This window comes from Neofelis nebulosa, chromosome 1, assembly GCF_028018385.1.
Source record: "Neofelis nebulosa isolate mNeoNeb1 chromosome 1, mNeoNeb1.pri, whole genome shotgun sequence".
Taxonomy (NCBI): domain Eukaryota; kingdom Metazoa; phylum Chordata; class Mammalia; order Carnivora; family Felidae; genus Neofelis; species Neofelis nebulosa.
Window position 1 is genome coordinate 171,604,126 of NC_080782.1, and position 27,483 is coordinate 171,631,608.

General features: G+C 37.8%; 1 protein-coding gene across 8 annotated transcripts in view; it reads left to right on the top strand.

The window, feature by feature from the left end:
• NALCN (sodium leak channel, non-selective) overlaps positions 1-27,483 on the top strand; it is a 333,612-nt gene that overhangs the window by 172,786 nt on the left and 133,343 nt on the right. For 7 of the 8 annotated variants that reach the window (XM_058743569.1, XM_058743534.1, XM_058743516.1 and 4 more), the window contains one exon: positions 23,946-24,083. The exons of the other annotated variant lie outside the window; for it this stretch is intronic. In XM_058743569.1, the coding sequence (XP_058599552.1) occupies positions 23,946-24,083 (138 nt within the window). The remainder of the gene's footprint in view (positions 1-23,945; positions 24,084-27,483) is intronic. 8 annotated transcript variants of the gene reach the window in all.

A 27,483-nucleotide genomic window follows, 5' to 3' on the forward strand; every position in this document is an offset into this window, starting at 1 on the left:
GCCATTGTTCTAGGAACAGGGGATCCTAAAAAGAAAACCACCCCAGTCCCCTTCTTTATGTACACAGTCTTCTCTTAACTTCAAATCTTATCTTCATCTTTTACTGTCTCCTCTAATCTCACATCACCGATTTTATATTTCTTAGCCAAAGCCTCTTGGAGTCAGATGGCTTTTGGAGTTCAGAATATTCTAGATATTTGTACAAGGGTGATATCACTCCCTTCCTGGTTTAATTTGTTTGAGTCAGCACTCTGTAATCAATACACAAATGTTTCTTTAGCAAAACATCAGCCTTTAGGCAAAGAAGAATAAATAAGGACAATAAATAAGTCTTAGGTCAGATTGACTTTCTGCCAAAAAAAAAAAAAAAAAGAAGAAGAAGAAGAAGAAAAGAAAGAGAAATTTTAGGTATTTTCAAGAATTTTTTAATATAATAAGGAGGCATCATAGATAAGAGTTTGCACTTCTTGTCATACAGATCTGATTTCTTATCACTGCTCCCTCACTTCTTAGCTATATGATACTAGACAAATTAGTCATTAAGCTTTTATTTTTTCACATCTAAAATGTAGGTAACAATAGCATTTTCCTCATACCATTATGTGGATTTAATAATATACCATACATACAAAATATACAAAATCCAACTCTTAGAAACATTTTTAAATGTTATATTCTATACAATACAATATATTTGAAGTCGGTATGTTAGATTCTGTATAAAAGATCAGGCTGCTTCAGAGCCACCCGACTTAGCCCCTTGGGATTTGCTCTATTTTCCAGCCATAATAGTAATCAAGTAGCATTACATTTTCAGGTCTCCAATTACTCAATTGTGCCTTTCTGCCTGATTACTTTGACCATCTTAATGAAAGCAGCCAGGCAGCTATGGGGCCCCCTAATCAGTGATTCCGCAGCCGACGGGGCTGACAGCCTAAATGTGTGAAATGACTAGGAGTAGAATTTTCCTCGCACATGAACGCATTATGCATTAAATCCCTGAAAAATAATCAAATTTTGCAAGAAATGTTGAAAACATTGCAGCTACAAAAAGTAGTCATTATCATTCCCAGTCACATAAAGCATCATCCGTTGGTGCTACTTGCCTGACAGGAAATCATCAGAAAAGATGGTTAAAAACACATGATAGTCGATGGTAGATTTCTGTTCAGACACTCCTCCATGGGTCTTACTCCCTTCCCTTCTTATAGAGCATCTCCCTCATTATCCACGGGTTGGGTGTTGTGGTAGGTTGGTTAATTATGGTGTTAGCCAAAGTGCACAAGATATGGTTAGCAGGCACCAGCCTCCGAGATGGTGGGAGTCAAGTAAAAATAAAAACAAGTGCTGAGTCTTCAAGTTCCTGTTTTACTTTGGGATGCATCATGTGATTTTTCTTATATGTACTTAGAGCTATGGAATGCAGAATAAACTATGTGCGCCCATGAGAGATGCTGGGAGAACACCCATCTTGAAGGAATCCAACAGAGGCAGAGGCAGAGCCAGCCTGACTTGGCAAAGCAGCCTCAGTCTTTGTGCCTGGAAAAGAGCTTTTCTGTGGCTCTTTCGTGAACCAGATTTTGACCCAGACATCTGGGTGGCATATTCTCTCTAAGGAAATAAGACTGGATATGAAATTAAACACTGTTTGATTGGATTTGTATCTTGGGCCCAGCAGCCCACTGTGAAACCCTCTAAGAGGACCTGACAGGAACATGTGAATTCCTAAAACAGCAGCCTGGGCATACAAAGTGATTGCCCACTGCATTGACCCTCTGACAGAGCTCCAGCCACACTGAAGGACCCCAGCTACTTCCTGAAACACTTGAAGGCAGAGAGGTCCTAAAGGATTTTCACTTGTGTTATTCCACAAGTTCCCTAATGGGTCTCTGCCTCAGTTGGCCACTTCTCGACCCCTCTCCATTTGTAGCAAAACTTAAACTGTCTCCTGGAACTCTCCTGTTTAAACTGTTTCAAGGTCTTCCTTTCCCTCACGATACCACACATTTTGCTAAAGTTTTCAGTATCTTCTCTTCTCTATCCCCAGTTACCTACTTAGGCTCATATTTCAGGGTTTCCCCCATCACATCTTCCAAAGGCAGAGAGGGCATCTGTCTTGCTCATTAAACCCTCCATGCTTAGCACAACACTTCCCAGTGAATAGGTTTTCACAGAGGAATGAATAACAATGCTAGACCAAAGAAAACTTCTATGATCCTTCCACACTGTATCAGGCTCAACATCCCAGATTCTTTCTTCCACTGCTGTCCCCTTCCTCTGGGAACCCCTTTACTCTCCATCTCCCTAACCCTTATCCCATCTGAAATGTCTGCATAATTCTATCAGAATGCTTTGGCAGGAAGTAGCAGAAATCTTGACCCCAATCAACTTGAACAATTAGGAAATTTCTCACAAAACTTGAGATTAGGTAAACCAGAAAGCCAAGACTCTGAATCTTTCACTGAAATTCTGTTGTGGGCTGAATTATGTGCCCCAAAAATATATGTTTAAGTAACCCAAAATATTACCTTATTTGGAAATAGAGGTGATTAAGTTAACATGAGCCCTAATCCAATATGACTGATTGGGCCCTAATCCAATATGACTGATATTCATTCTATAAAAAGAAGAGATTTGGACACAGACACAGACACACACAGAGGGGAAATGATATGAAAACACATGTGGAGAAGACAGCTCTGTGACTGGAGTGGCATCTATAAACCAAGGACCTCCAAGGATTTCTGGAAAACACCTGAAGCTAGAAAACGTTGGGAGAATCCTTAAGAGGGAGGATAGTCCTGCCAACACATTGATTTCAGACTGCTGAGCTGTGAGATAATAAATTCCTTCGCTTTAAGACACTTAGTTTTTGGTACTTTGTTACAGCAGCCCAAGAAAACTACTGCAGTTATTTTCTCCATGTGTTGTCTTCGTGTGTTAGCAAAATGGATGCAATATTTCCAGAATTTGTGATAAAATCTTGAGGAAGAAGAGGGTCATCTTCAAGGAGCAAGGACACTTTTTCCTGGTACCATTTTCTACTTCCCCCCAGCGTACTTGCTGTCACTGTTCATTGGCAGGATTGGGTAACTTGGTTGTTCCTAAACAAATCACTCACAAGATGGCTGAGCCAACAGGATTGGCTTAGATGAGTCATGTGGGAAGAGATGGCTATTGGAGAAACACCACAAAACCACTACAGCGGTCAGACCCAGAGTTTGGACAAGGTTTCTCTCTCACATCTCTCATCTCTAAAGCTTTGATATACCCTGTGGGCATGTAAATAGACACGTGGTAGGAGGAGGACTGGTGTTTAATTTCTCTCGCCTGAAGCACCTGGGCTTCAGCTCCTTCCCAAGATGTCCAAATAGTACCAGCAGAGAAGCCAGCACAAGGCCTGGCACAGAGTGGATTCCTGCTCCCCCTCTATTTATGGCAGTCGTCACTTTCTGTGACACACCATCAATATTTATGCAAGCTCCTGTTGCCTCTGCTAGACCTCAAGTATCTTGAGGGTGGCAGCACTGTGCTCTCTTCTCCCAAAGCATGTACCATGATGCTGATGCCAATGCCTTGGGATCCAAGTCATTGGGAGGGTCAGGGCAGAAACAACCAGTGGAGCCTCAGCATACAGTCCCATGAGATGGAGAAGAGAAGCTTGACATTTGTTAATGGAGGGGGTGGGGGGGGAGGAAGATATATTGATAGAATTTAATAAAACCATTTTGTCATCTCAACCAATAACTTTCTCTTCTAATTTGGACCAAACAGACACTTCACTGCTAAGTAGAATTCCCAAGGAAGATCAAGTCCTGCTGTGAGGCAGGATCCTGTAGTTCTGGACTATTGTTGGGACTAATAGCTTATGTTAGAAGGAGGACAATTAGATTAACCTTTCATGATGGAACAGCCTGTGCAGGTCCTAAGGACCACCGGTTGGCACAGGAAAGAGCCACCAGTCTTTCTTCAACAAAAACAAAAACAAATTGTGTGTTTCCCATAGCTGCCTGACAAAAGCTTATGCGCGCAGTTTCACTAAGGCTTTGTTCAGTTTATCTCTCCACTTATTGTACAAAACAAGTTGCCTCTAAGTTACTAAAACACATGCAGTAAATATCCACTGTACACCTTTCACCAACTCAATATCTTTATTCCTTGTAAACTCTCACTAAAGTCATAATCCATGGGCCTCATTTGTTCCTCAGTTCTTCCAATGGGGAGTTTTTATTCAGAAGCAATAAACTACCTTCTATGAGAGCAGGTACTTGTATTTTAATATTATGTATTTCGTATGTTTTCTTAATTTGCATTCTCTAAATGCAAATGACTTGCTCTGTTGAGTTTTCACTTATAAAACCATATCCAATGCAGCTATACAATATAAGCAGTAAATGAGATAAAACACTTAATTACAAATTAATCTCCCTCTCTCGCCACCAAAATGGCTTTTAACTGTACTGAAAGAATTACTGAGAAATGTAAAGAAACAACTTGCTCCTTAATTTTTTTGCATTTTTTGCCAGATGTAGTTAAGAGAGTCTGATTACATTTCTAATAAAGTCAAGGTATATATGTATATATATATATATATATGTATATATGTATATATATGTATATATGTATATATATATATACACATACACATATATACGTATATGTATATACACATATATATGTATACACATGTGTATATATATATATACACATATATATGTATATGTGTGTATATATATGTATATATGTGTATGTGTGTGTATATATATATATACATATATATACAGTTTATTTATCTGAGAGAAAGAGAGAGAGAGCACAAGTGTGCAGAGGAGGGGCAAAGAGAGACAGGGAGAGAGAGAATCTGAAGCAGGCCCCATATTGACAGCGTGGAGTCTGACATGGGGTTTGATCTCACCAAGCATGAAATCATGACCTGAGCTGCAACCAAGAGTCGGACACTTAACTGACTGAATCACCCAGGTGCCTCAAGTCAAGATACATTTTATCTTCAAAAGTAGAATTATTAGTTCAGACTTTATTAATTTATTTTCTCATGAAATGTTCCAGACATGCAAAGAATAATAAAATGTATTCTTCTGTAGCCATACACAGCTTGACAAGCACATTAGAGCACATCTGAAGGCCCTGAATGCCTCTTCTTCATCACTCCCTTCTTGCTCATAGAGAAACATTTTTCTGAATTTTGTGTTTAGGCTTTTAGTGCATTCCTTTATGCTTTAATGCATAAAGAAGCATCAACTGAAAATCACGTATCTTTTTGCATAATTTAAACCTGCCTTATATGGTCTCATATTATACTGTTTCTTCTGCTAATTGCTTTTTTGCTATGTTTGTGAGATTTACCGATGAGTACATGTAATTTTTTAAAATTTATTTTCCTTGCAGTATAATATGCAACTATATATTGCATTATATTTATAATGCACTATTTATATAAACACTTGACAATTTGTTTTCCCATTCTCCTGCATGGTAAGTGAATTCCTCATGGCTTTGGGCAGGACTCACAAATAGGATGGAATTTCACATCTGTGAATAGGCTACTAATCAGTTAATTTGGAATCCATCAAAAAAAAGATTATCTTGGGTGTGCCTGACCCATTCAGAGGGACTGGGCTCTTCTGAAGAGGCATTTGAAGCAAGAGTCTCTTGTTGGCTTTGAAGAAATAAGTTGTCATGTTAAAGGGTCATGTGGTTAGGACCTGTGGGTGGCCTTTAGGGACTGTGTGCTTCAAGAAGACAGGATCCTCAGTCCTACAGCCATAGGAACTGAATTCTGGTAACAATCTGAATGAGGCTCCAAATGAGACCATGGCCCAGCCCACACTTTTATTTCAGCCTCTGAGATCCTGAGCAGAGAACCCAGTTATACTGTGCCCACATCTCTAACCTACAGAAACTACAAATAAGAAATAAATATTGTTTTAAGGTGCTAAGTTTGTAATGATTTGTAACACAGAAATAGAAAACAAATGCATGCAGGTTTTGGGTGTTTGTTTCTAATATTTTATAATTCCAAATAATGCTGCTCTGAACATTGAAAATTAGCTTGTGCACATGTGAACATTTGGGGGGGGGTATGTAGCTAGGAATAGAATTGCTGAGTCTTAGAATAAAGATACCTCCAACTTCAGCAGGTATTGATAAACTTGCATTGCATTCCAACGCAATTTCCCCAGTGTATATGCTATCAGCAGGACATAGGAATGTTCTCTGCTTCACAACTCAGCCATACTTGGTCTTGTCAGGCTGTGTGTTACTTTCAACATTTAGCTCTTCATTTAACCTGAATTGATTTTTGTGGTTGCTGTGAGATAGGGAGCAATCTTATTTTATTTCCATTGGATAACCCATTGTCACAGTACCATTTATTGACTAGTCTATCCATTCCCCATGGTTCTGCTGTGCTGGCTGTGCCGTAATAGGATTCCACATGTGTGCACCCTGGTCAAGACACACAAGCTCCTTTCCATCATCTCCTTTTGTGATGGAATTTTTTTTTTTTTTTTTTTTTTTTTTTTTTTTGTCAATCTCTGGTGAAGTCCAGTGAATATCCAGCCTTACTCGAGGATCTCAGTTAGCAACCTCCATCTTTCCAGGGCCTGTGACTTTGCCCCTTATGTCTGACAGTACATGAAAAACCTAAGTCTGCCACAGACTGTAAATCCCCTAAAATTGTCTTTTTTTGACCCAAGCTGCATATTAGTTTTTGGTCCTAGGGTTTCAATTATTGTCTTGGGATCTTAAGTAGGCCTTTAAAAGGATGCTTGTTGCATTTTATACAGAATTTGGGGAGGGAGGGCTAATCAGTTTTTTTTTCCATATATGATCAGATACTAAGGTTCACTAATATATTTTTGAGAATTAAAAAAACCCACTCCAGTGACTATCTTTCAGATGGACAGGTTTCTTTTTTTTTTCTACAGATACACCCTGAGGCTTGGCCACCATCTGAAGCCTCATATTTGTTTGCATTCGGTTGCAATTTAGTTATTGATCCTCACAATCTCATTTTGTGCCCCCCTAATCTGCTACACCATTGAAATCCATTTTCCACAAAATACCAGTTACATCCATTCACAATGAAGACTAACTAAATTGTGTATGTGTTTTGTTGCTGTTTGTAATTTAGCCCACATTCTCTATGTGATGGAACCATGAGGCATACACACATGAACAAACATACCAACTGCCCTCTTTAACTTGTAACATAGTCAAGAGCGTAAGGAAGAAGTCAACTTATCCCATAGTAGACACATAAGAAAGAACTCAAATAAGCCAAAAGGTGAAATATGACATCAAAGATTATTTGGAGAATATTTTAAAATTCTGGGAGCCTACTATGTGCTAAGCACAGAGCTTCCAAAAATCACTTGTTTTAATAAGAGGAAGGGTCTGCTTCCAAAGCTTTCTGAAGAGTGGTCTTCAGGGGTGCATGTGGTTTCCACAGATCAGAATTTGGGCAACGGCATTAGATGAGAATATCCCATTTCAGGAAGACAGAATGAGTAAATCAGAGACATGGAGAATCACTGGCATGGAGGGATGGATGAAAAAGGAACTGCAGTGTTGGTCTGGAGCCAGACAACAGGGTGTTTTCAGAGGTTGGGATCGTGACAGAGGGAAGCTGTTGAAGATTTCACTCTTTCTTATTTTCTTCCTGGAGAAGAGCAGATGAGCTATTTTAAGGAAGGTTAGTTACACTGGAAGAAATGTTATTTCTCTGAGGAGGTATTTTCACTGAACAAAATTCGTTTTTATTGACCAAAGACAAAAATTTATGATTGAGGAATTGCAGCAGCATCAGGGCAGGGAGGGAGGTAAGTTTCATTTTTTCTGTGTGGCCATTACTGTGTCAAATCTTCTACAGTCTCTTAAAGTTGGTCCCATCAAAGGCTTTAGGCCATCCAAGGCCTTCATCCATGTCTGGACCTGGTGCTGTGATAGAAACTAGCACCTTGTTTTAAAATCCAAAGTAATTTAGTGATATAACTTAATGTCACCATCTCCCCCCCAAAAAAGTTTTTAAATTAATTTTATTTTCTTCCTGCTATAAAATCAGAGGGCTTGTTTTTTGGTTTTTGAGTTTCTTTGTTTTTGTTGTTGTTGGGATTTTTTTGTTTGTTTGTGTTTGCTTCTAGCTGAATTTCTTTGTGTGGCGATTCATCATTGGCATAATGATAAAATTATATCTGGTGCGCTTCTTTTTAAAGGGCAGTTTTAATGCAGTATGAATCACGCACAGACAGCTGTCTTTTCCTGTTGTGTATTACCATCACTGGTCCACTGAACTGCAGTTACCAGAACTATTCCTTGAGTAAAACATCCTTAGAGTCCAAGCCTGAGTCCCAGAAGGGCACTCTTTTGAGGAAGACCTTTTTATTTGACCTGGCTATAATCCTTATCCAATTTAATCAAAATTTAAGAGATTTAATCTAAAGGGAAAACAAAATTGAAATTACAATGAATGCAAAAACAAAATTCAAATCACAAAAGTGCACCATGAGGACATCCATATCTGCTGGAGTTCAGGCACAAGTGTGACTCCAGTTTTTCTAGCAGAAGTAGACTTAGATAGATGAAAGATGATTATGAGATGAAAATGAACTATTTTTGTAGAGAAGCATAATTATTCCTAACTAAGTCAAGAAAGACGTTTCCCCAGGGATCATTATTATCAATAATAATAATTACTATATATGAGACTTTTTACATGTGAGGCCCTCAGAACAAGAACTTTTCATAGGTAAAAAGAGAGATACATACATACACACATAGATATCCACATATATCTAATGTGATCCCTAAAACAACCTATTAAGGAAGTATTTCCCCCACATTATAGGTTGTTTAAAAAAAAAGCAGTAAGGAACATCATTAAAAATTGATAAGAACTAACAAGGAAATGTACAAGGCGACAATAATAGAATGTGATTTAGGGTTAACATATAGATGAACAGACAAACATGCATTAAAAAACATTTGGCAAAGAAAGCATCACAATTACAAGACAAATTGTTCTCAAACAAGCAATATGGGCGATACCAGAGTCTCCTCATACTATGTATCGAAATATCTTCCTGATGAGTTAGAGCAAGGAAATGTGAAGTGTGAAAATGTAGAAAACAAAAAGAAAATATCATCTTTCATCTTTCTTGATGATCAAGAAATTTCTAGGCCTAAAAGCAAAACACACTTGACTTTTCAAACAAGTCGAAAATAACCACTATAAATATTTTTTCAGATCAAAGGAAAACATGAAGATACAACCTTAATTTATAATGCATGTCAGGAAGAAAGTGTTGAATGGACAAGATTTATTTGTTATTTTTATTTTTTGGCTAATGGTCATGTGCACTGCTGGCAGAAAGCCCTCTCACACATTGCGTGTGGCAGTGAACATTTGTATAACTTTTCTGGAAATCCGTTTTTCATTATATATGAAGACACTAAAAAGCATTTTTACTCTTTGATCTAATGGTTGCATTTCTAGAAATCTACTCCAAGAAAATAACCAGAGATGCATACAAAGACTGATCTTCAAAAAATGCTCTTTGTGGCATTATTTAATGTGAAAATTTTGAGACAACTTTAATGTCTAACCATCTGGAAAGTCTAAATAAATTTTAAATGTGGTGGCATATCATACAGTTATCAAAACTGTATTTTTACAGCCTAACTTATGAGGTAAGCCATGGGCGACACTAATTGTGATGATAAAATATTAAAAAAGCATAATAGAAACTATATTTGTAACTGAGTTCAGTTTTATTTCAAATACATATATACACCCAGAAAAGAATGGTAGAATATAATGCTTCCCTTTATATATCTACTCTTACCTGAGAAATAAAAAATTCTACAAGACTAATTTTAGTCATATAAGACTAATTTTAATTCATGACTTGTAAAATCAGCTTTATTAACGTCAAATCATTTCAATTAAATATTTATTCGTAAACAACTATCAAATCTATTTTCAAGGTATTAGAGAACTAAATAAGCACTATCAGATTAGAAATTTATGTGTGTGATAGAAGAGTAGACAATATAATTTGCGGTAAAGCTACCTCATTTTTTGTGGACTTAGTGAAGAAAGATGAGCATCAAATCCCATTCAAAGAGAGCAAACAGTGGCACACTCCATTTCTAACATGTAGGGTTATTGTTTGTTTGGTTGGTTTTTTAATGCAAACCTCTAAGCTTTTTCTGACCAGAGTTGCTTTCTGTTTGAAGCCAAATAGAAAAATCTGGTTCTTTTATATATATAAATTTTTTTAATGTTTGTTTATTCTTGAGAGAGAGAGAGAGAGACAGACAGACAGACAGAGTGTGAGCAGGGGAGGGGCAGAAAGAGAGAGAGAGAGAGAGAGAGAGAGAGAGACAGAATCTAAAGCAGACTCCAGACTGAGCTGTCAGCACAAAGCTCACATGGGGCTAGAACTCATGAACTGCGAGATCATGACCTGAGCTGACATCAGATGCTTAACCAACCGAGCCACCTAGCTGCCCTGAAAAACCTTGTTCTTAAGCATTGTTTTACAAACCGATAGGAAACACTGAAATTTCCTAGGTAGACTCCATGGTACTTTAGTTACAGAAGTTTTCTTAATAAATCCTCTGCTTGTTTAACAACAGGACACACAGCTGTGTTTTCAGGAGCACTGTTTCTTCTGTATATGTTACAAGATCTTTATTGCACCAAAAGTAGAACGTCAACTTTCATCTGCAATTTTATAGCGCATATTTGCCAATGAAATGCATCATTTACATCATGAAAATTTAATATGACTGACATTAGCAAAATCACTAATTAAGAAATAGGGCATAAATACTCCCAGAAACTTGACAGTCTGTTCTATGAAGAAAATTAATTCAGAAGTTTCCTATTTGCATAAACCTCCAGGTCTCATTTTCACAGCTGTTTGTTCTGTCAGTGAGATGGCTGCATTTCAAAATTATTTTAACATAATCGGTGGGAAGTATACCTTTCAACTAAAAATATCATGCTCCTCAAGAAAGACTGTTAGGGGAAAAATTTAAGTTCAGTCAGTTCATGTTGATTTTTTTTTTCCCTTAAGATAAATGTTTCTAACATGGGCACTTTAACATTTAAGTCATAAATGATTAACATATTTTTATTATTAAAACAAATTAAAATTCTGTAATTTTAGATTCTCATGAAAATGAAAACATTATGTCCTTTCCATGTGGAAAAATGTTAATGAGTGGAGTTTATTTTAGCAAAGAGGAGAAAATACTACAGATACCTATTTTCCATTAATCAGTTGAGCTTAACTTGCGGTTCTAGATATGTACCCGATACTATGTAAGACAAAGAAGGTAAAAACTTTAAATACTACAAAATTTTCAGAATTTATAAAAGTTGAATATTATACTGTTTGTTTTAGTAATTTAGATTGTGAAAAGAAGTCAGCAATTACTAGTTCTTCAGATTTATACTACCTGCAATATTCAAAAGGACAGCAGGAATTTTAAGACCAGCCTAGATACCTGGCCCCACCATTTGCTTTCCTGCAGGCCTTGATTAATCATGTAAGGCCCCTGCACTTCCGTACGGGGTATAATATGTACAGTAGTAATTCGCGGGGTTATTGCTCAAGTTCCTCTGCATAATGGACAATTAAATGCTTCAGGGGTTGTAAAGCACCATGTAAAATGCTAGTCATGACTCAGTGTCTCTCCTTATGTCATTTTAAGGACAATTACCCTGAAAGAAATCCTAGGAGACTGTACAAATCCATGATTTTTGTCTGTATTGTCACTTATGGTCTTATATGTAAAAGTGAACCGAAGCATGGCCATTTGAAAGAAAAGAGATGTTTGGATACACCTCCAGACACTTTCAGGACTAGAAAAAGATTCACTGGCTTTTGCAAATGAGTTTCTGCCATCTTTCCTTTTACTCCTGAAATTATATTTAAGTGTAGGCTCTACTGAAAGTAATTTGCTGCTGCATCAGGTTCTGATGTCTGCTCTGCTTCTAATTACATTCAAGCTCATTTTGACATTTAAGGCCAATTACTTTAGTCTCGATTCAGTAAGGCTCTTCCATAGTGGTCTAAAATTTGACCAGTAAACAGGCTTTTCCCTCTCTCTCTTTTTATTCATTTAAATGGAATGCTTGGCAATAAGCACGTTTTAGGAATTATAGAAATGAAATAAATAATGTGGGTTCGTTTTAGAAAAAAAAAAACAAAGAACTGCTTGGTCTTTTGGGACAGTATAAAAGGCAGTCACAGAATTGAAACCCCTGGTTTCAACTTTATTTCTTTCTAAATGACAAGGTATAAGGCATAATCATTTTACAGAGAGATTAATGTTTTAAATGTTTCGTTTCGTATTAACAACAAAGGGAATTGATTTCAACAGATCTCAAATTCCAAAAAGTTCATATATTGAGAGAGAGACACGCCTTCAAAACCTTTACCATTTAAAGGTCGCTAGTGACTAAACTCTCCAGACCAGGGCCCTACAACAAAATCCAGCCACTGTTCCATTTTGTTTTCAGATCCCAGTGTATGTGATAACATCGAGCACAGCACCTATTTTACTTAGCTCTCTATTATCAGTCCATTTGATAACACCAGGATTTTTACTGTTTATTCAACAAATACTCAGATGAATTGACAGCACCAGAAGGTAATTTATCGGATCTATTAGGAACAAAACATTTACTGCAGCCTTTTCCTGTAATTTATAGGTAAGAGATAGTCTGGGAAAATGGGCTGGAAATTTTACTGTATGAAAACAAAGTTCTCCAATTGACTGCTAGTACCAATTAATAGATCATAAAATAGAGACACTTAGAGCTCTAGAGGTTCTCTAGGGAATCATTTAGTTCAAAGATGAAACAAAATGATGCCATCAAAAATAACCACACTTTCAAAATCATATATCTAAAAGGAAATATCTTCTTTTCCTTTATTAAAAAAAATTTTTTTTCTTTAACATTTATTTATTATTGAGAGACAGAGAGACACAGAGCATGAGCAGGGGAGGGGTAGAGAGAGGGGGAGACACAGAATCTGAAGTAGGCTCCAGGCTCTGAGCTGTCAGCACAGAGCCCGATGCGGGGCTCGAACTCACAAACTGTGAGATCATGACCTGAGCTGAAGTCAGTCGCTTAACCAATTGAGCCACCCAGGCACCCCAAAAAGGAAATATCTTCTGAAAATATGAATAGTTTATCCAATATAATATTAAGCTTTATAAAAATGGAATCATACTGTGTATGGCATAAAGAGTTTTAAGTCATAGAAACTGTATAGAAACTCTGAAATTTAAATGAGGGTAATTAAAGTTTTTCCTTGAAAGAGATTTTTTCATTTTTATTAATATTTCTTGTATGGTGCTTTCATGTTTATAAAGTACTCACACATAATTTAGTTTGAGTCTCAAAACAGTCTTCAGAGTGCTGCTATCATGCATTTGGGGAAGATGGGTATCATGACGGCTAGGTGTTCTTTGCCTCACTGCTCTGCCGCTCACAGAAGGTCAAGGTCTTTATACTCAGTTCATGCAACTCCAATTTAAAAAGCACTCTTAGCTCCCCCATCTAGGAAGGTCATCTCTTGAGGGTGAGGGCAGAGATGAAGTGGATGTCGTTAGGTGACAGATGACAAAAAGTTTGGGAAAGCTTGTGGCTGGTAATGGACTCACCAAAAACATGGAAGGGGCTTGCCAGACAGTGTTGAGGCCCCTTTGGAGGCCTGGGACAAGGGAGCCTGTCTTCCTCTGCTATAAGCCCCGTCTTCAGAGCACATGGAGGGGTAAGCGCAGCCATGAAAGGTCAGATTCACCTAGGAGTAGGCATTTTTCCTGAGAGTTTGCCAAAAAAGACAGTTGGAGTTTGGAGAACTGGAAAAAGTGTAACTGAATTGATGGACCATCGAATTCCATCTAAACCATTAAAGAGGAATTGGAAGTAAAGAAATGGCTGCCGCCAGTGGCTTTAACGTTACAATGCTATGTTTTTACTCCAGATTTCAAACCCACAGAGTTTGAAGTTATGGACAGCTTAGTATAGCCACAGTAAGTGGTGGCTCTTAGAGCTTTAATTTACTCTAGGTTTTTAAGTACATTTAATGTCATCTTATTGGTTTTTTCCACCCCCCCCCCCGAACTCTCCATAAGACCTTGATCTTGACAGTCATGATTTTGCCAGCCAACATGAGTTAAGTCCAACATTTGCTATTGATTGAAGTCATTTTAAATATTAAAGTTTTGAATAGTTAAGTTTTAAATAAAAGAACTATACCACAAAATATTAAAGGATCATGATGCTAGTAGATTTTTTAGAGGATAAAACTCCTCTACCTATTACTGCTATTTGAGCGGGGAAAAAAGAAACAAGGAGATTGAGTAGGTGACTAATTAAGGCAATTAAAACCAAAGGAGGTGTCACTTTTGTACTCAGTGAATACATCAAGCCAAGTCTTCTATTTTAGGGCTGACTGGTAGTAAGACACAGCAGGGACACTCTCAATAAAAAGGCTGAGCCACTATATAAGTTGTCAAGTGGATTTCATTTTGAAAACACATCTATTGTAGAGAAAGAGTTCCCGAAACCAGCTAGAGCTAGAGAAAGTAGATGCAAATTATATTGTAAAATGAAAGCTGTATGTCAATATGGGTTGTATTCTTCACCACATTTAAAATTTTTTAAAGTGTCTATTTTTTAAAATAAGATGAATATCTGTTTTACATGTATTTGAATACAAAAGATAAAAGGCATGTTAAGTGAAAAGCAATTTTTCTGTGCACACAAAAACCTGTATGAAGATGTTCACAGCAGCATTATTCATAATGGCCAAAAAGGTGGAAACAACCCAAATATACATCAACTAAGAATAGATAAAATGTGGTATGTCCTTATAATGAAATATCAATTGGCAGTAAAGGGAATACAGTGCTGATGCATACTACAACATGCATGAACCCTGACCACGGATTGTATGATGGAGATGTTGAGAACCGGCAAATCCAGAAAGACAGAAAGTATAGTGGTTTCTGAAGGCTGCAGGAGGGAGAAATGGGGAGTGATTGCTCATGGGCACATAGTTTTTGAGGGGAGGGGGAGGTAATGAACTGTTCTTAAATTAGGGGTAATGTCATACAACTCTGTGAATAAACTAAAAACACTTAATTGTAGACTTTAAAAGATGAATTTTATGGTACACAAAATATATCTCAGTAAAGCTATTACTTTAAGAAGTTCAAATTGAGTATCTACCCCCCCCCACTTCCTCCGCATTCTGTCCTCTACATTCCAGTCCTCAGAGTACCAAGTTTATTTTATAGGCTTTCAAGCATTTTGAGGCCCACAAGAACACATCTAGTTTGTATATTACAAATGGGATCATACTGTATATTCTGCTCGATATATGTTGAATAAAACCTGAGATGTTTACCCATCCTACTTTTTAAAAATATTTAATTATTGTTTGACCTAAATTTATTTATTTATTTATTTTTTTTTTTAATTTATTTTTGGGACAGAGAGAGACAGAGCATGAACGGGGGAGGGGCAGAGAGAGAGGGAGACACAGAATCGGAAACAGGCTCCAGGCTCCGAGCCATCAGCCCAGAGCCTGACGCGGGGCTCAAACTCACGGACCGTGAGATCGTGACCTGGCTGAAGTCGGACGCTTAACCGACTGCGCCACCCAGGCGCCCCATATTGTTTGACCTAAATTTATATTCACACCTACTCAAAACCCAAAACATGCACTGGGGCATCAAGTTATCAAAGGGCATCCACAATATGCTTTTGAAAGGGTTATGAACTGCTTTGCAAGGCCCGGACAAAGACTTGTAGCCTGTTTATTTCAGCATAGGGTGATATCCTTGCTTTGCTGTCTCACCTAACTCTAGGTAGGTCTGTCAGAAAGATCAAGGGATCCCTGGGACCTTGAGAGAAAAAAGGATGTCTTGTCATTGATAAACCTATCTCTGCCACCAACAGTGTGGCATGGGCCCTTGGTGGCCCTGGTGGCAGCCTGGTCTAGGAGACATTGTTCACCCCATCTGTGATTGACATTCAAGGGCATTAGTTGGAACAAAAGAGAAGTTATAAAAATACTTTCTTATTCCTCCCTCTTTGGTCTTATTTTTATTCAAGTTCCCCAGTCTCAGTTTATGACAGGAAAGTATAGCTCCAAAATGTAGGGCTACTTACAGGGAAACTATTAGCTGTGTTAGTAGTAATATCAGGGAATATTGAGAATAAATGTGGAACTGAGACCAAGAACCACAGTGAGATTTAGCGAGATTTCCTCACAGGTTGGATGCAGAAACCAAAAGTGTCTGTGAGGTCATTGGCCTGAGTAACTTGGAGAATGAGCTGATATTTCCTGAGATGGGAAGGAGACAGAGGGAACAGGTTTGGGGAATAGAGCATGAAGGGTTTGATGTGGAACATCTAATGCTTGAGATTCCTGTCTGATAGACATTCAAGTGGAGAAGCAGAGTCGATTCCGGATGTGAGGCTGAAGCCATCAGTATATAGATGGTATTTAAAGCATTGGGATGAGTGAGTTGAACTAGTTAGTAAGTGTTGAGAGGCACAAAAGAAATCTTAGGACTGAGCCCTGAGGCTCTGCAGCGTTTAGAGATTACGTGAGAAGATGTCAACAAAGGAGACTGAGAAGGGCTGGTGGTGAACTTTGTGTCTCTCTCCTGCAGTGCTCAGGACATTCAGTGACTCCAGGACCCTGTTCTCTATGCTTAGACATGTTTTCTCCTGCATCACCCCTGGAACAGCTCTCCTCATCACAATCCTGCCTTGTGGCTTTCTCCCCTTGCTCTGGTCCCACCCTTTGTTTTATTCCCACACACCTGAGGGATGTGATGCACTCCAATTAGAAAAAGGTGGTCACTGAGCTGGTGATTTTCAAGACCTTCCTTCTCCATTTGGTGAATATCATTGCCATGTCTACTCAGTGTGTTTTCTTTCCCTCTTAATTCCTGTTCATTCGGAGACGTTTGCTTCCTTGTTTTATCAACATACTCATAACTCTGACTTTTTAATGATCCCTCTTGTTCCTACTGACCTGCACAGCTTGTCTTCAGTTGTTCACCTCCAGATGCTACTGCCAGTATTGTGATTTTTCTCTGTACCTTCCACTAGAGGTTCATTAGAGATGTTTTTGATTGGTTTAGTTCTTCCCTGATGGAGCAGAGTTGTTTGTTCCTGATCACCTCAAAGGCCATTCTTTAGTTAACTGCTCATCCCCGATCCAGTTAGTACCTCCAGGCACTTTCAGTATGAACAGGGCCTGACCTGTATAGTGGTGTTTAACATGTGATTGTGTCATTTAAAAAAAAAAAGTAAGAGGACTTGTAAACAAAGTTGTTTACCCCTATTTACATCTGTAGGTTTGGACTTGAGTAAAATCGCAAAACCACAGACCCTCTGTCCCTAAAACCTAAGGAAACAAATGAAACAGTTAATTATCAGCCTGAAAAAATTATACAGCAACAACCACACAAAGGCAAAGCCACAGTTTCATACCATTATCTTTGAATAGCAGCTACTAAGAAGGAGGGAGGAAAGCTGGGAGAAAGAGAGAGAGAGTCAAAGAGGGAGGATTCACTCGTGAGGCTCATGCTTTAAGCCTGTTTTCCAGACATTGAGAAGAAAATAAATTGGAAGAGCAAATCTTTTTTTTTTTTTTTTAATTTTTTTTTTCAACGTTTTTTATTTATTTTTGGGACAGAGAGAGACATAGCATGAACGGGGGAGGGGCAGAGAGAGAGGGAGACACAGAATCGGAAACAGGCTCCAGGCTCTGAGCCATCAGCCCAGAGCCTGACGCAGGGCTCGAACTCACGGACCGTGAGATCGTGACCTGGCTGAAGTCGGACGCTTAACCGACTGCGCCACCCAGGCGCCCCTGGAAGAGCAAATCTTAAAACACATCCTCCTCTCCTTCTGTTTGAGGAGACTTGAGCATGGAAGCATGCACAAGCCTGAAAAAAGACGAGAAACCCCCCAGTGTAGAAGTGACTTGTTCCAGCCCTTTTACGAGAGGCAAAAGAAACTGCTAGATCTCACCATTTTATTTTTCCAAGACAGAAAGAAAGCTTGAGAGTGAAAGCAAAATAATCATGATTTCCAGAAACAAATTGTCTCCCATGATAAACAAAAATTTAGCATAGTGAGAGTATGAGGAGAAAAGAAGAAAACAGAAGCCACAAGGGGACTAGCAGCCCTGGGAGCAAGAGCCCCTCTTGTATTCTTTCTCCTCACAGAGAACCCAAAATGGCAGAATCAGCCTGTCTGTCCTCCCTTGGAGCCAGTGCTGGGAGAGTGAGGTCTGGAAGAGCCCATGATCTGAGGATGCGAACACCAGAGACTGATGGGCTCTGGCAGCAATAAGGATTTCTGAATAACTGAACTGAAGAAATACCTGAAGCCTGATCTTTCGAGCATGACTTCCCATAGCCTAGCTAATACTTCTGTCCCTGCAAACCCCTCTTCTCATACTGAGACAGCAAAGCAGAGAGAAGAAAACCCAGCTGACATTGAAACAGGACTCACAACCAGGCATGAGATTTGGGGTCACTTTCTGACACTGTAATAGAACAAAAGATCTAGACAAGAAAGTTAATTGTATTTCAGAAGGACAGATATCATATGTTTTCACTCATATGTGGATCTTGAGAAACTTAACAGAAGACCATGGAGGAAGGGAAGAGAAATAATTTCAAACAGAGAGGGAGGAAGGCAAACCGTAAGAGACTCTTAAATATAGAGAACAAACAGGGTGGATGGGGGGTGGGGGAGAGGGGAAAATGGGTGATGGGCATTGAGGAGGGCATTTGTTGGAATGAGCACTGGGTGTTGTATGTAAGCAATGAACCATGGAAACTGACCCCCAAAAACCAAGAACACACTTTACACAGTGTATGTTAGCCATTTTGACAATAAATTATATTTAAAAAAGAATAAGAAGAAAATTCAAAGCAAAGATTCTGACCACCATGGAGCAAATCTAGAAAGCAATTAGTCCACATTAAAACAGGTGATAAGAAGACTCTAAGAAAAATATCCGAGAGCAAGAATCCAATGGTTTTGGAGTAACAGAAGGTTTTGGGAAGAACATCTACAGCAGCATAAGAGTGGAATTTATTCCAAACAATAGATAAAATTCATGAGAATTTGGAAAGTATAGGAAATAGAAGGGGGGGAGGTATGTATTTCTTTTTCCAACAAAATCTGTCAAAACCAATCAGAAAATCTCAACCAAGCAAAACTAAACTTAACTGAAAATTGTGTAAGAAAGCAAAGATTCAAATAAAATGCATGAAACTAAGTCAGATTCTGAGCAATTAGTGGAAAGTGAGAAAGGGAGCATTTACCTGGAGCATTGATCTTCTGGTACCGTATACCTCATAATACTGGAGCCCTGGAGGAGGAAGTAAGATCTGAGAGCATTACCCGACTCAACAGTGAACAATATTTTTATAGTCAACTTATAGTTTATCAACCTGTTGATTATAAATGTACTGGCAAGCATGAAAGACCAGTTAGGACTAAAAAGTGTGCTTAGGCATATAGCTGTAGTCTGCAGTTTATCATCCATTAAGAAACTCATCCTCAGGTTTCTTTACTATACAGTATTTTAATGATATGACACCACCTTGATTAAGCTTTTGAAAGGTAATATTAATTAGCTTAACAAGAAGTGTGTGGAAACTATATAAGTAGAAATATTTTCTCAGAATCATGAATAAAAAATAAATTGAAAGGTAAACATTTCTATGAGATTGGAGAATATTAGTTTTTCTTAGATTAATGTAACCTCAACAAATAAAACAAGAGGATGTTTTGAGGAGTTAATACGTAAAAGTAAATGAAAGAATTCTGAAAACAGAAGTTTATGGGGAACAGCTAGGAACCCTAGCTTTTTAAATTCATTACGATGTTTTAAATTCATTAAGCAAATTATTAATTTGTTTTAATCATTATTAAAGTGAATGTACAGTCACTCAATTTGGAGTGAGATAGATTGATGGAAAAGAATAAAAATTTAGAAATAGAGCTGAAGTTGTCTGAGTATTCAGTTTATGATAAGAGGTATTTCAGATTAGTGAAGAAAAGATAGATTTTTTTCAATTATATATGCTGAGTCAGCTGATCATCTATTAAAAGAAAAAATAAGATTAATTCTTATCTCACTTCTTATACCAAAATAAATTCCAGATACAAACTGATTTAAATGTGACTTCTGGTTAAGCATGTTAAACATAATAAACTAAAACTACTTCATAAAAGTATGGGTACATTTACGTCCAATCATCCAGTGAGAGAAGTTTTTTACCTTAGATAAAAGAATAGCAAATTAGACCACATAGAAATGTAAAATTTATGTTCACAAAAATACCACAAATGGATTGAGGAAAATACTTTAAACATATATAACAGATAAAAGATCCATTTTCTTAATTTATAAAGAGCTGGTGGAAGCTATTAAAGAGGGACAAGAGGTCAACAGGATAGGAAAATGATGTTAAGTAGAGACAAGGAGCTCAGAGAAAACAACTTCCTCCAGCCCTTTGTTCATGGCCCCCTTCTTCCCCATTTAAGTCCTTCTCATTTTCATCATGACAATCACTTGCCATCATTTTCCCCAAACAGTTCTTGCCTCACCCAAGAGGCAAGATTGGTTGATACTTCTAACTGGCTCATGATAGCTTTACCACAATTCTCTTATATACCATGTTTTCCCTTTTGCCTTTCTTACAGTTGGTCATTTTCATCTTTTTCTCTATTATTGATTATAAATTTCTCAGTAGAAGAAACTGTGTCTTCCTCATCTCAGTCCCCAACACATCAAGCCTTCAGTAACCACTAATAACCCACATTTTAATAAATACACTAAGCAGGCTCTTCAAGGGACACACATTGTGTGGACAATATAAATATAAGTAAGTGTACTTGAGTCACATCTCCAACAGTCGTTGGGATTTAATTTCTGGATAAGATTTCAACAAAACTGACATAGCAGCCTTCATGCCAGGCACAAATTAATTTTCAACCCGTAATTGAAATATTTCATGGCGCTACTTTTTGTTGGTTTATTCAAGGAAGCAGCTGGAAACACATGAATCGCGTTGTAACAAAGCATTGCTCTCAAATATAATTCACAGCATCTTACAACATGCACTTTCAGGTGGCTGAGCTGTGCAGAAAGGAGATTTTTTTTTCTTCTGAGACTCTGAAAAGAGTGGAAGATAACCCCTGTGTTCTTGCCCACATTGCTTATCTGCCAGCAACAGGTTACAATCCCATTGCTCCATGTTCCCGAACATTTACTGAATGTATAATAGCTGAGTATTCATGAAAGCTAATGCAGTGGATGAAAACAAATTAATTTGGTTAGTGCCCAAGGCAGTTGAAAGGTACACCTGCATTTTTTGGTCTCTAGGTACCAAGAATAAATGTTGGATTTAATCACAAGCTGGCCTGTCATTTTGGGGGAAAGGAATTCATGTCGGGTGAAATTCTGTTTATACTGGTAGATGTGTTGACTCTTCCCCTTGTGCCGTTGAGTCTTGAGGATGTACACACACTTTCACATTGGTGACATCTTCATTGAAGAAAATACAGCAGTCTGATATTTTTATGTGAATTGTCTTTGAAATTTGTGTTCCTTGTCTTTGGATGTAATAAATATGTGACAGAAACACACACAGAGGGAAAAAGTAATGTCCTCAATAAGTTTTGGCATTCTTAAGAAGTTAAATGACGCATTGCAAAATCTGAAGCATTTTTCGGATGAGTTAGGACTAATATTCTCTTAGATGCCCTGGCAAAGAAAGTATTATATTGTCTGTCCTTGGCGATGTTGAGTTCAAGCATCAGTAACAGCCTACTTCATGCTTACATGAACAAAACACGTTGTAGGTAATGAGGTTATAAAAAATTAACTCAAGGAGACATTAAGTGTTTCACACATAGACAAAGGATAGGTGGAAAAACTTATCTCCTAGTAAAAGAATCACTTACCAATTAATTGCTCCTTTGTTCAAATGGGTCCGCTATGTGCTGGGCATTGAATGTCGTACTTCTAAAACAGTTAAAATTTAAGTGTCACTAGGAAAGGAAACTGCTAAGAGTGTGTACTGTGTGGGGTGCAGCCTGGAAACTAGTAGATTCAAGACCTCACTGAACATGGACTGCAATGCTTGGAAAAGAACTTACTTTGGAGTCATAATGACTCAGTGGTACTTGTTACTGCCACACATTAATAGAGTGACTTTGAGCTAATCACCAATCATCTTTAAGCCTCATTTTCCTTATCTTCTAAAAAAAAAAAAAGGGCAGAGTAGATTTTCTGTAGGGTTCATTTTTGTCTCTAAGATCCTATCGGTGTAACAGGGCTTTTTATCTTGGGCCTGTCCATCTTTGTATTATCCTGGACCTTATTTCTTGGAATCTGAGAATCCAATTTACATCTTCATTGTACTAAAGCCTATAAAGACATTTTCAAAGAGTCACTGGATTACAATTGTCACTGTCTCCAGACATCATCATCATCATAAATCCTCATTAAGAAGCATTTATTGGGGCACCTGGGTGGCTCAGTAGGTTAAGTGGCCGACTTCGGCTCAGGTCATGATCTCGCGGTCTGTGAGTTCGAGCCCCGCGTCGGGCTCTGTGCTGACAACTCAGAGCCTGGAGCCTGTTTCAGATTCCGTGTCCCCCTCTCTCTCTGACCCTCCCCCATTCATGCTCTGTCTCTCCCTGTCTCAAAAATAAATAAACGTTTAAAAAAAACTTTAAAAAAAAAAGAAGCATTTATTGTTCACTAATGTATGTAAGATACACGAGTCAGAAATGTACATATAATCATATATTTAATAAGAAAAACTTGTAAGAATAGAACTAGCCAAAGTCTTTGCAGACTAAGTATGAGTCTTTTAGCATGGCTAGATTTTGTTGGAATGCTCTATTTTATTTATTTATTCATTTTTTTTATTTATTTAGGTCTTGGCCTCTTTCATGGTCTTGGGTATGCACCCTGAAAATAATAAATAAAATCAAGAAAATATGTTTGTCTTTATTAAGTCTCTTGGTATGGTAATACCATTTAGACATGTTTCTTTTTTAATGAGTCTTGTTTTTTGTTTTTGTTTTTTTTTTTTAATTTTTTTTTTCAACGTTTTTTATTTATTTTTGGGACAGAGAGAGACAGAGCATGAACGGGGGAGGGGCAGAGAGAGAGGGAGACACAGAATCAGAAACAGGCTCCAGGCTCCAAGCCGTCAGCCCAGAGCCTGACGCGGGGCTCGAACTCACGGACCGCGAGATCGTGACCTGGCTGAAGTCGGACGCTTAACCGACTGCGCCACCCAGGCGCCCCATGAGTCTTGTGTTTTTAATATAACTGAAATAATTTGATGGATGGGTACTATAAAAGTAAAATCAAGGCTATTATTCTCATATGCCTGTAGACAATCAAATGCAATTCACTATAAAAATAAGTTGCACTTAGCAACAGAAAAAAAATACAGTTATTTGTAGGAAATGTTAAGCAACTCGTTAGCTTGCTTAGAGGAAAAAAAAGAAAGTCAAATAAAAAGATGTCTTTTTATTTTATTTTATTTTCTCAACAGTACTTACCACCAACAAGGGTAATATTAATTCAGGGTAATTATTATTAATAATAATTCAGGGTGATTATTTTAGTTTTCCACACTGAATAGTTAGATATCAGGCTTTAAGGATCTTTAATTCTCAGCTCTTTCCCCTCTGTGGAATTAAGGCTGTTCTCCCAATCAATCAGATAAAAATCAATAATATTGAGATCGAAGTCCTCAAACACCACAAACTAGTTTTAAACTGCATGCAAGCCTGAGCTGGTGTTTAATGCCTCTATTCTCTTCCTCCATAGGCGTTTATGTCCATGTTCCAGATCCTCACCCAGGAAGGATGGGTAGACGTAATGGACCAAACCCTAAATGCTGTGGGACACATGTGGGCACCTGTGGTAGCCATCTATTTCATTCTCTATCACCTCTTTGCCACTCTGGTGAGTTTAGCATTTCTTGTCAATTATATCTTAGTACCGTAGTGGGGTAAGCATCAACCGGTTTCTGTGGCCTCTTTTCAATGTCAAAACGAGAGTCAGAGAACCAGTGTAGAGTAGTCCGGCCACATGAGGTCTCTTCCAGTCTAAATTTCTATGACTCCAACTGCTTGAGGAACTAGATTCCAAATTTGAGTAAGAGGAGGGCTCCATCCTATACGCTAGTGTCTGCCTGAGGGAACACGAGATAAAACATAATGGAAATCCCATATTCAAGTACATGGTTAACCATCTCTAAGTGTTCCCAGAACTATGTCATTATTATTGCTGCTGCTATTATTGTTATTTATCAGGTGGGGACACGCTCTTCAGTTTCACTGCTTCCATTCCAAAGCTGAGATTAAACTGAAGACCTTGACCCTAGGGTGCAGTTAGAAGTCAGCTCTGTGTTTCTGGGCTGTGTGGCTGAAAGAAACACATGGGAAAAATTAAAACATAGAGTCACAAATATTGCAAAAAGCATCATGAAAACAAAATACCAAAACCCGGGAAAAATTGACTTCTATCACACAAGGAGAATTTTCTTTTCAATGCATGTGCATTAAACAGAAAGGAAAAAGTTGTGAAATATGGCCTTGACATAGTAAGGGATATAATTCTCAGATCTTTCTAATGGCCAAAGTACATCCCCTTATAATAAATGTGTGTATATTTAAGAAGCAAACTTAAGCTCTATTATGTTAAAAGTTCTAGTGTAAGGACCCAAAATGTTATCCTTTATCAGAAACACATGAAATTAAAAAAACAAAAACCAAAAAGCCCTGCTGTTGCTAAAAAGCAGAACGTTTCATAATTTCATTCCTAATGTTTGGAACAACCAAGGTAGGCAGTGTTCCCACTTTACAGATGATGAAACTGAGGCTCAGAGGAGTTAAGTAACACACCCAACATCATGTACAGTGTAAATGCTAGACCCAGGACGTTCCCATGTCTTCCTGGTCTCATAGCCTGTGGTCAGGCAGCTACGTTGTTATTTCCTACGATTGTGAAGTTTAGCATTATCACTGAAAATGTCTTCCTGGAATCAAACCTCTCTCCAAGAGTCACTAAAATAAGACAAATTACAAATGGGCACTAAGATTCCTTCCAATTCTAAATGTGAACTAAATAGGTGCTTCAGAAACTAGATGTGTTCAAGGTTGCATTTGCTATAGGCAGAACCTTTCTTTCGAAAGGGAGCAAATAGGTCAAAAAGTGTATAGGGATACATGGTTACATGGTGTAACGTTTTAGGTTCAAACTGTAGAACCACATAGAAATAGTTTTGGCATTTTTTACTTGGGGTGACTTTTAAAATATGCACAAAAGGAAATAACCTTCTGCAGAAGGAATGGAGGCCTGGTTTCCAGAGCCAAATCCACCTGCGCCTCATGACATTGGCCCTGAGGGCTTTGCATCCTGTCTTCTGGGACCTTTAAGTCTATCTCATTCATCCATCCATCCATTCATTCATCCATCCACACACCCATTTGTCAATTCAACTAATGTTTATTAAGTACCTACTCTGTTTAAGTTCCTGTATAACTATGGAATAGCTTGGAGACTATTAATCATAGTTAAAAGTAGGATAGATATGATTGAAATCATCTATGTATAGTAATAATCTAATTGTTCTTCTATTAAAACAATATATTTGTTTGCTATCCTCATGGCAGATGTTTCACACAAATTTGATCCTTTAGTGAAAGTCTCACACAATACGAAAGCAAGACGAAAAATGATTCGGCCTAGTAAACTGTTTATACCAAACCAATTTTTTTTTTTCAAAAATTGAACTACAGAGATCACTAAGTACTAAGATCACTGAGATAATGAAATAAAATACTAAATCTTGTATGTAGACTTCTTGGGCAGTCTGAATTTTCCTTATGGGACCAAAAACATACCATCAACAGTGGAACACTGAGGCACTTCCAAGGACTTCCGAGGTTCACCTGCACCCCTGGGAATCCACAGAGCACATGTGGAAAACCCATATGTAACTCTGCTGCTTGAAGTATCTGCCCAAAATATTTATTATAATTTTTCCATTGTGATTTTCAAAAAGTGGTTCTAAGTTAAAACTATAAATTGAAACAGTTTCTTCTTTTATTCATTATCTTTCACAAATCTGTAAAGCAATGAGGGCATTTTGGTAAATCAGGTGAGAAAGTACAACCTTCGAAGTCTAGATTCAAGTTTTAGCTCCACTGGTCACTGGATGTGTGACTTGGGAAGAATCAGACTTCTCTTACCTCTCTGTTGCGTTGTATCTGAAAATGAGGGTAACGATGCCCCACATACCTACTTTCCAAGATGCCATCTACATGGGAGCTGTATTTTGGGGGATGTATTAGCCATGGGATAAGAGGGCGATCACAGCCATCACCAACACTGAGTTTAAATAAGATGTTGTGTGCATTTAAAGCTATACATTTGTAAAGGCTAAACATTTAATATGTTCAGATGCTTTTAATTTACAGAAGTAAAGTATTACTGATCAATTTAAAGCATCATTGATGCCCATTCCTAGACCGAGTCCTTCTCTGCTTTAATGTTTCCTTCTTCTGCCGCACCATGTCTCCCAGATAATGACTGGGATGTATTTGGTATGAATCTATCGTCCAGTTTTAAATCATATTTTACTGAATTTAACATGCTATTAACTATAGGAAGACTCTTATTTTGGCTAACATTAACAAGAAACAACAATTAAACCAAACACACATAGATAAGTTGCATGCCAGTTTTATTTAGACTGTTGAAATGTAAAAATAAACGTGTGTCTAAAAATCAATGAAATGAAGTAGTTTCCCACATATATATGTATCCATCAAAAATATGTAATGTTTTAAATTTAAGGTTATAACCTACAAACAGTTTATACCATTAGTTTTTAAGATTTATATTAATTTTCCAGTTGAGAAGCTATGCTCCAGTGCCCTGATGGATGTCCCTGGGACGCATGTCCCTGTACACTTTTCTCACTGCTATGGCCACACAGCACGCTGAGGCCAAGTCATATTTGATCATTGTTTCCCTCCTTAAGATCATTAGTAGCAGCAATTTTCAGGGTAAATGGGATCAAACTCCACACACATTCCCCAAATACTGTTTTTGAAATCTTTTTATCCTAATGTACATAAAGTTCATTAGTATATATAATCATGAATATATGGAATATGACTGACTGTCATATTTGTTTATCAGTCCTTCCTGGTGGATATTTAAGTTGTATTCCAATGTTTTGCCCTCACAATGTTGCAACTAATACATGTGTACATTGTGTCCACTTGTGTGAGTGTTTCTCTAGGTTATATGCCAGAAAGTAGAACTCCAGATCCTGGATCCTGTCCAGATGGCT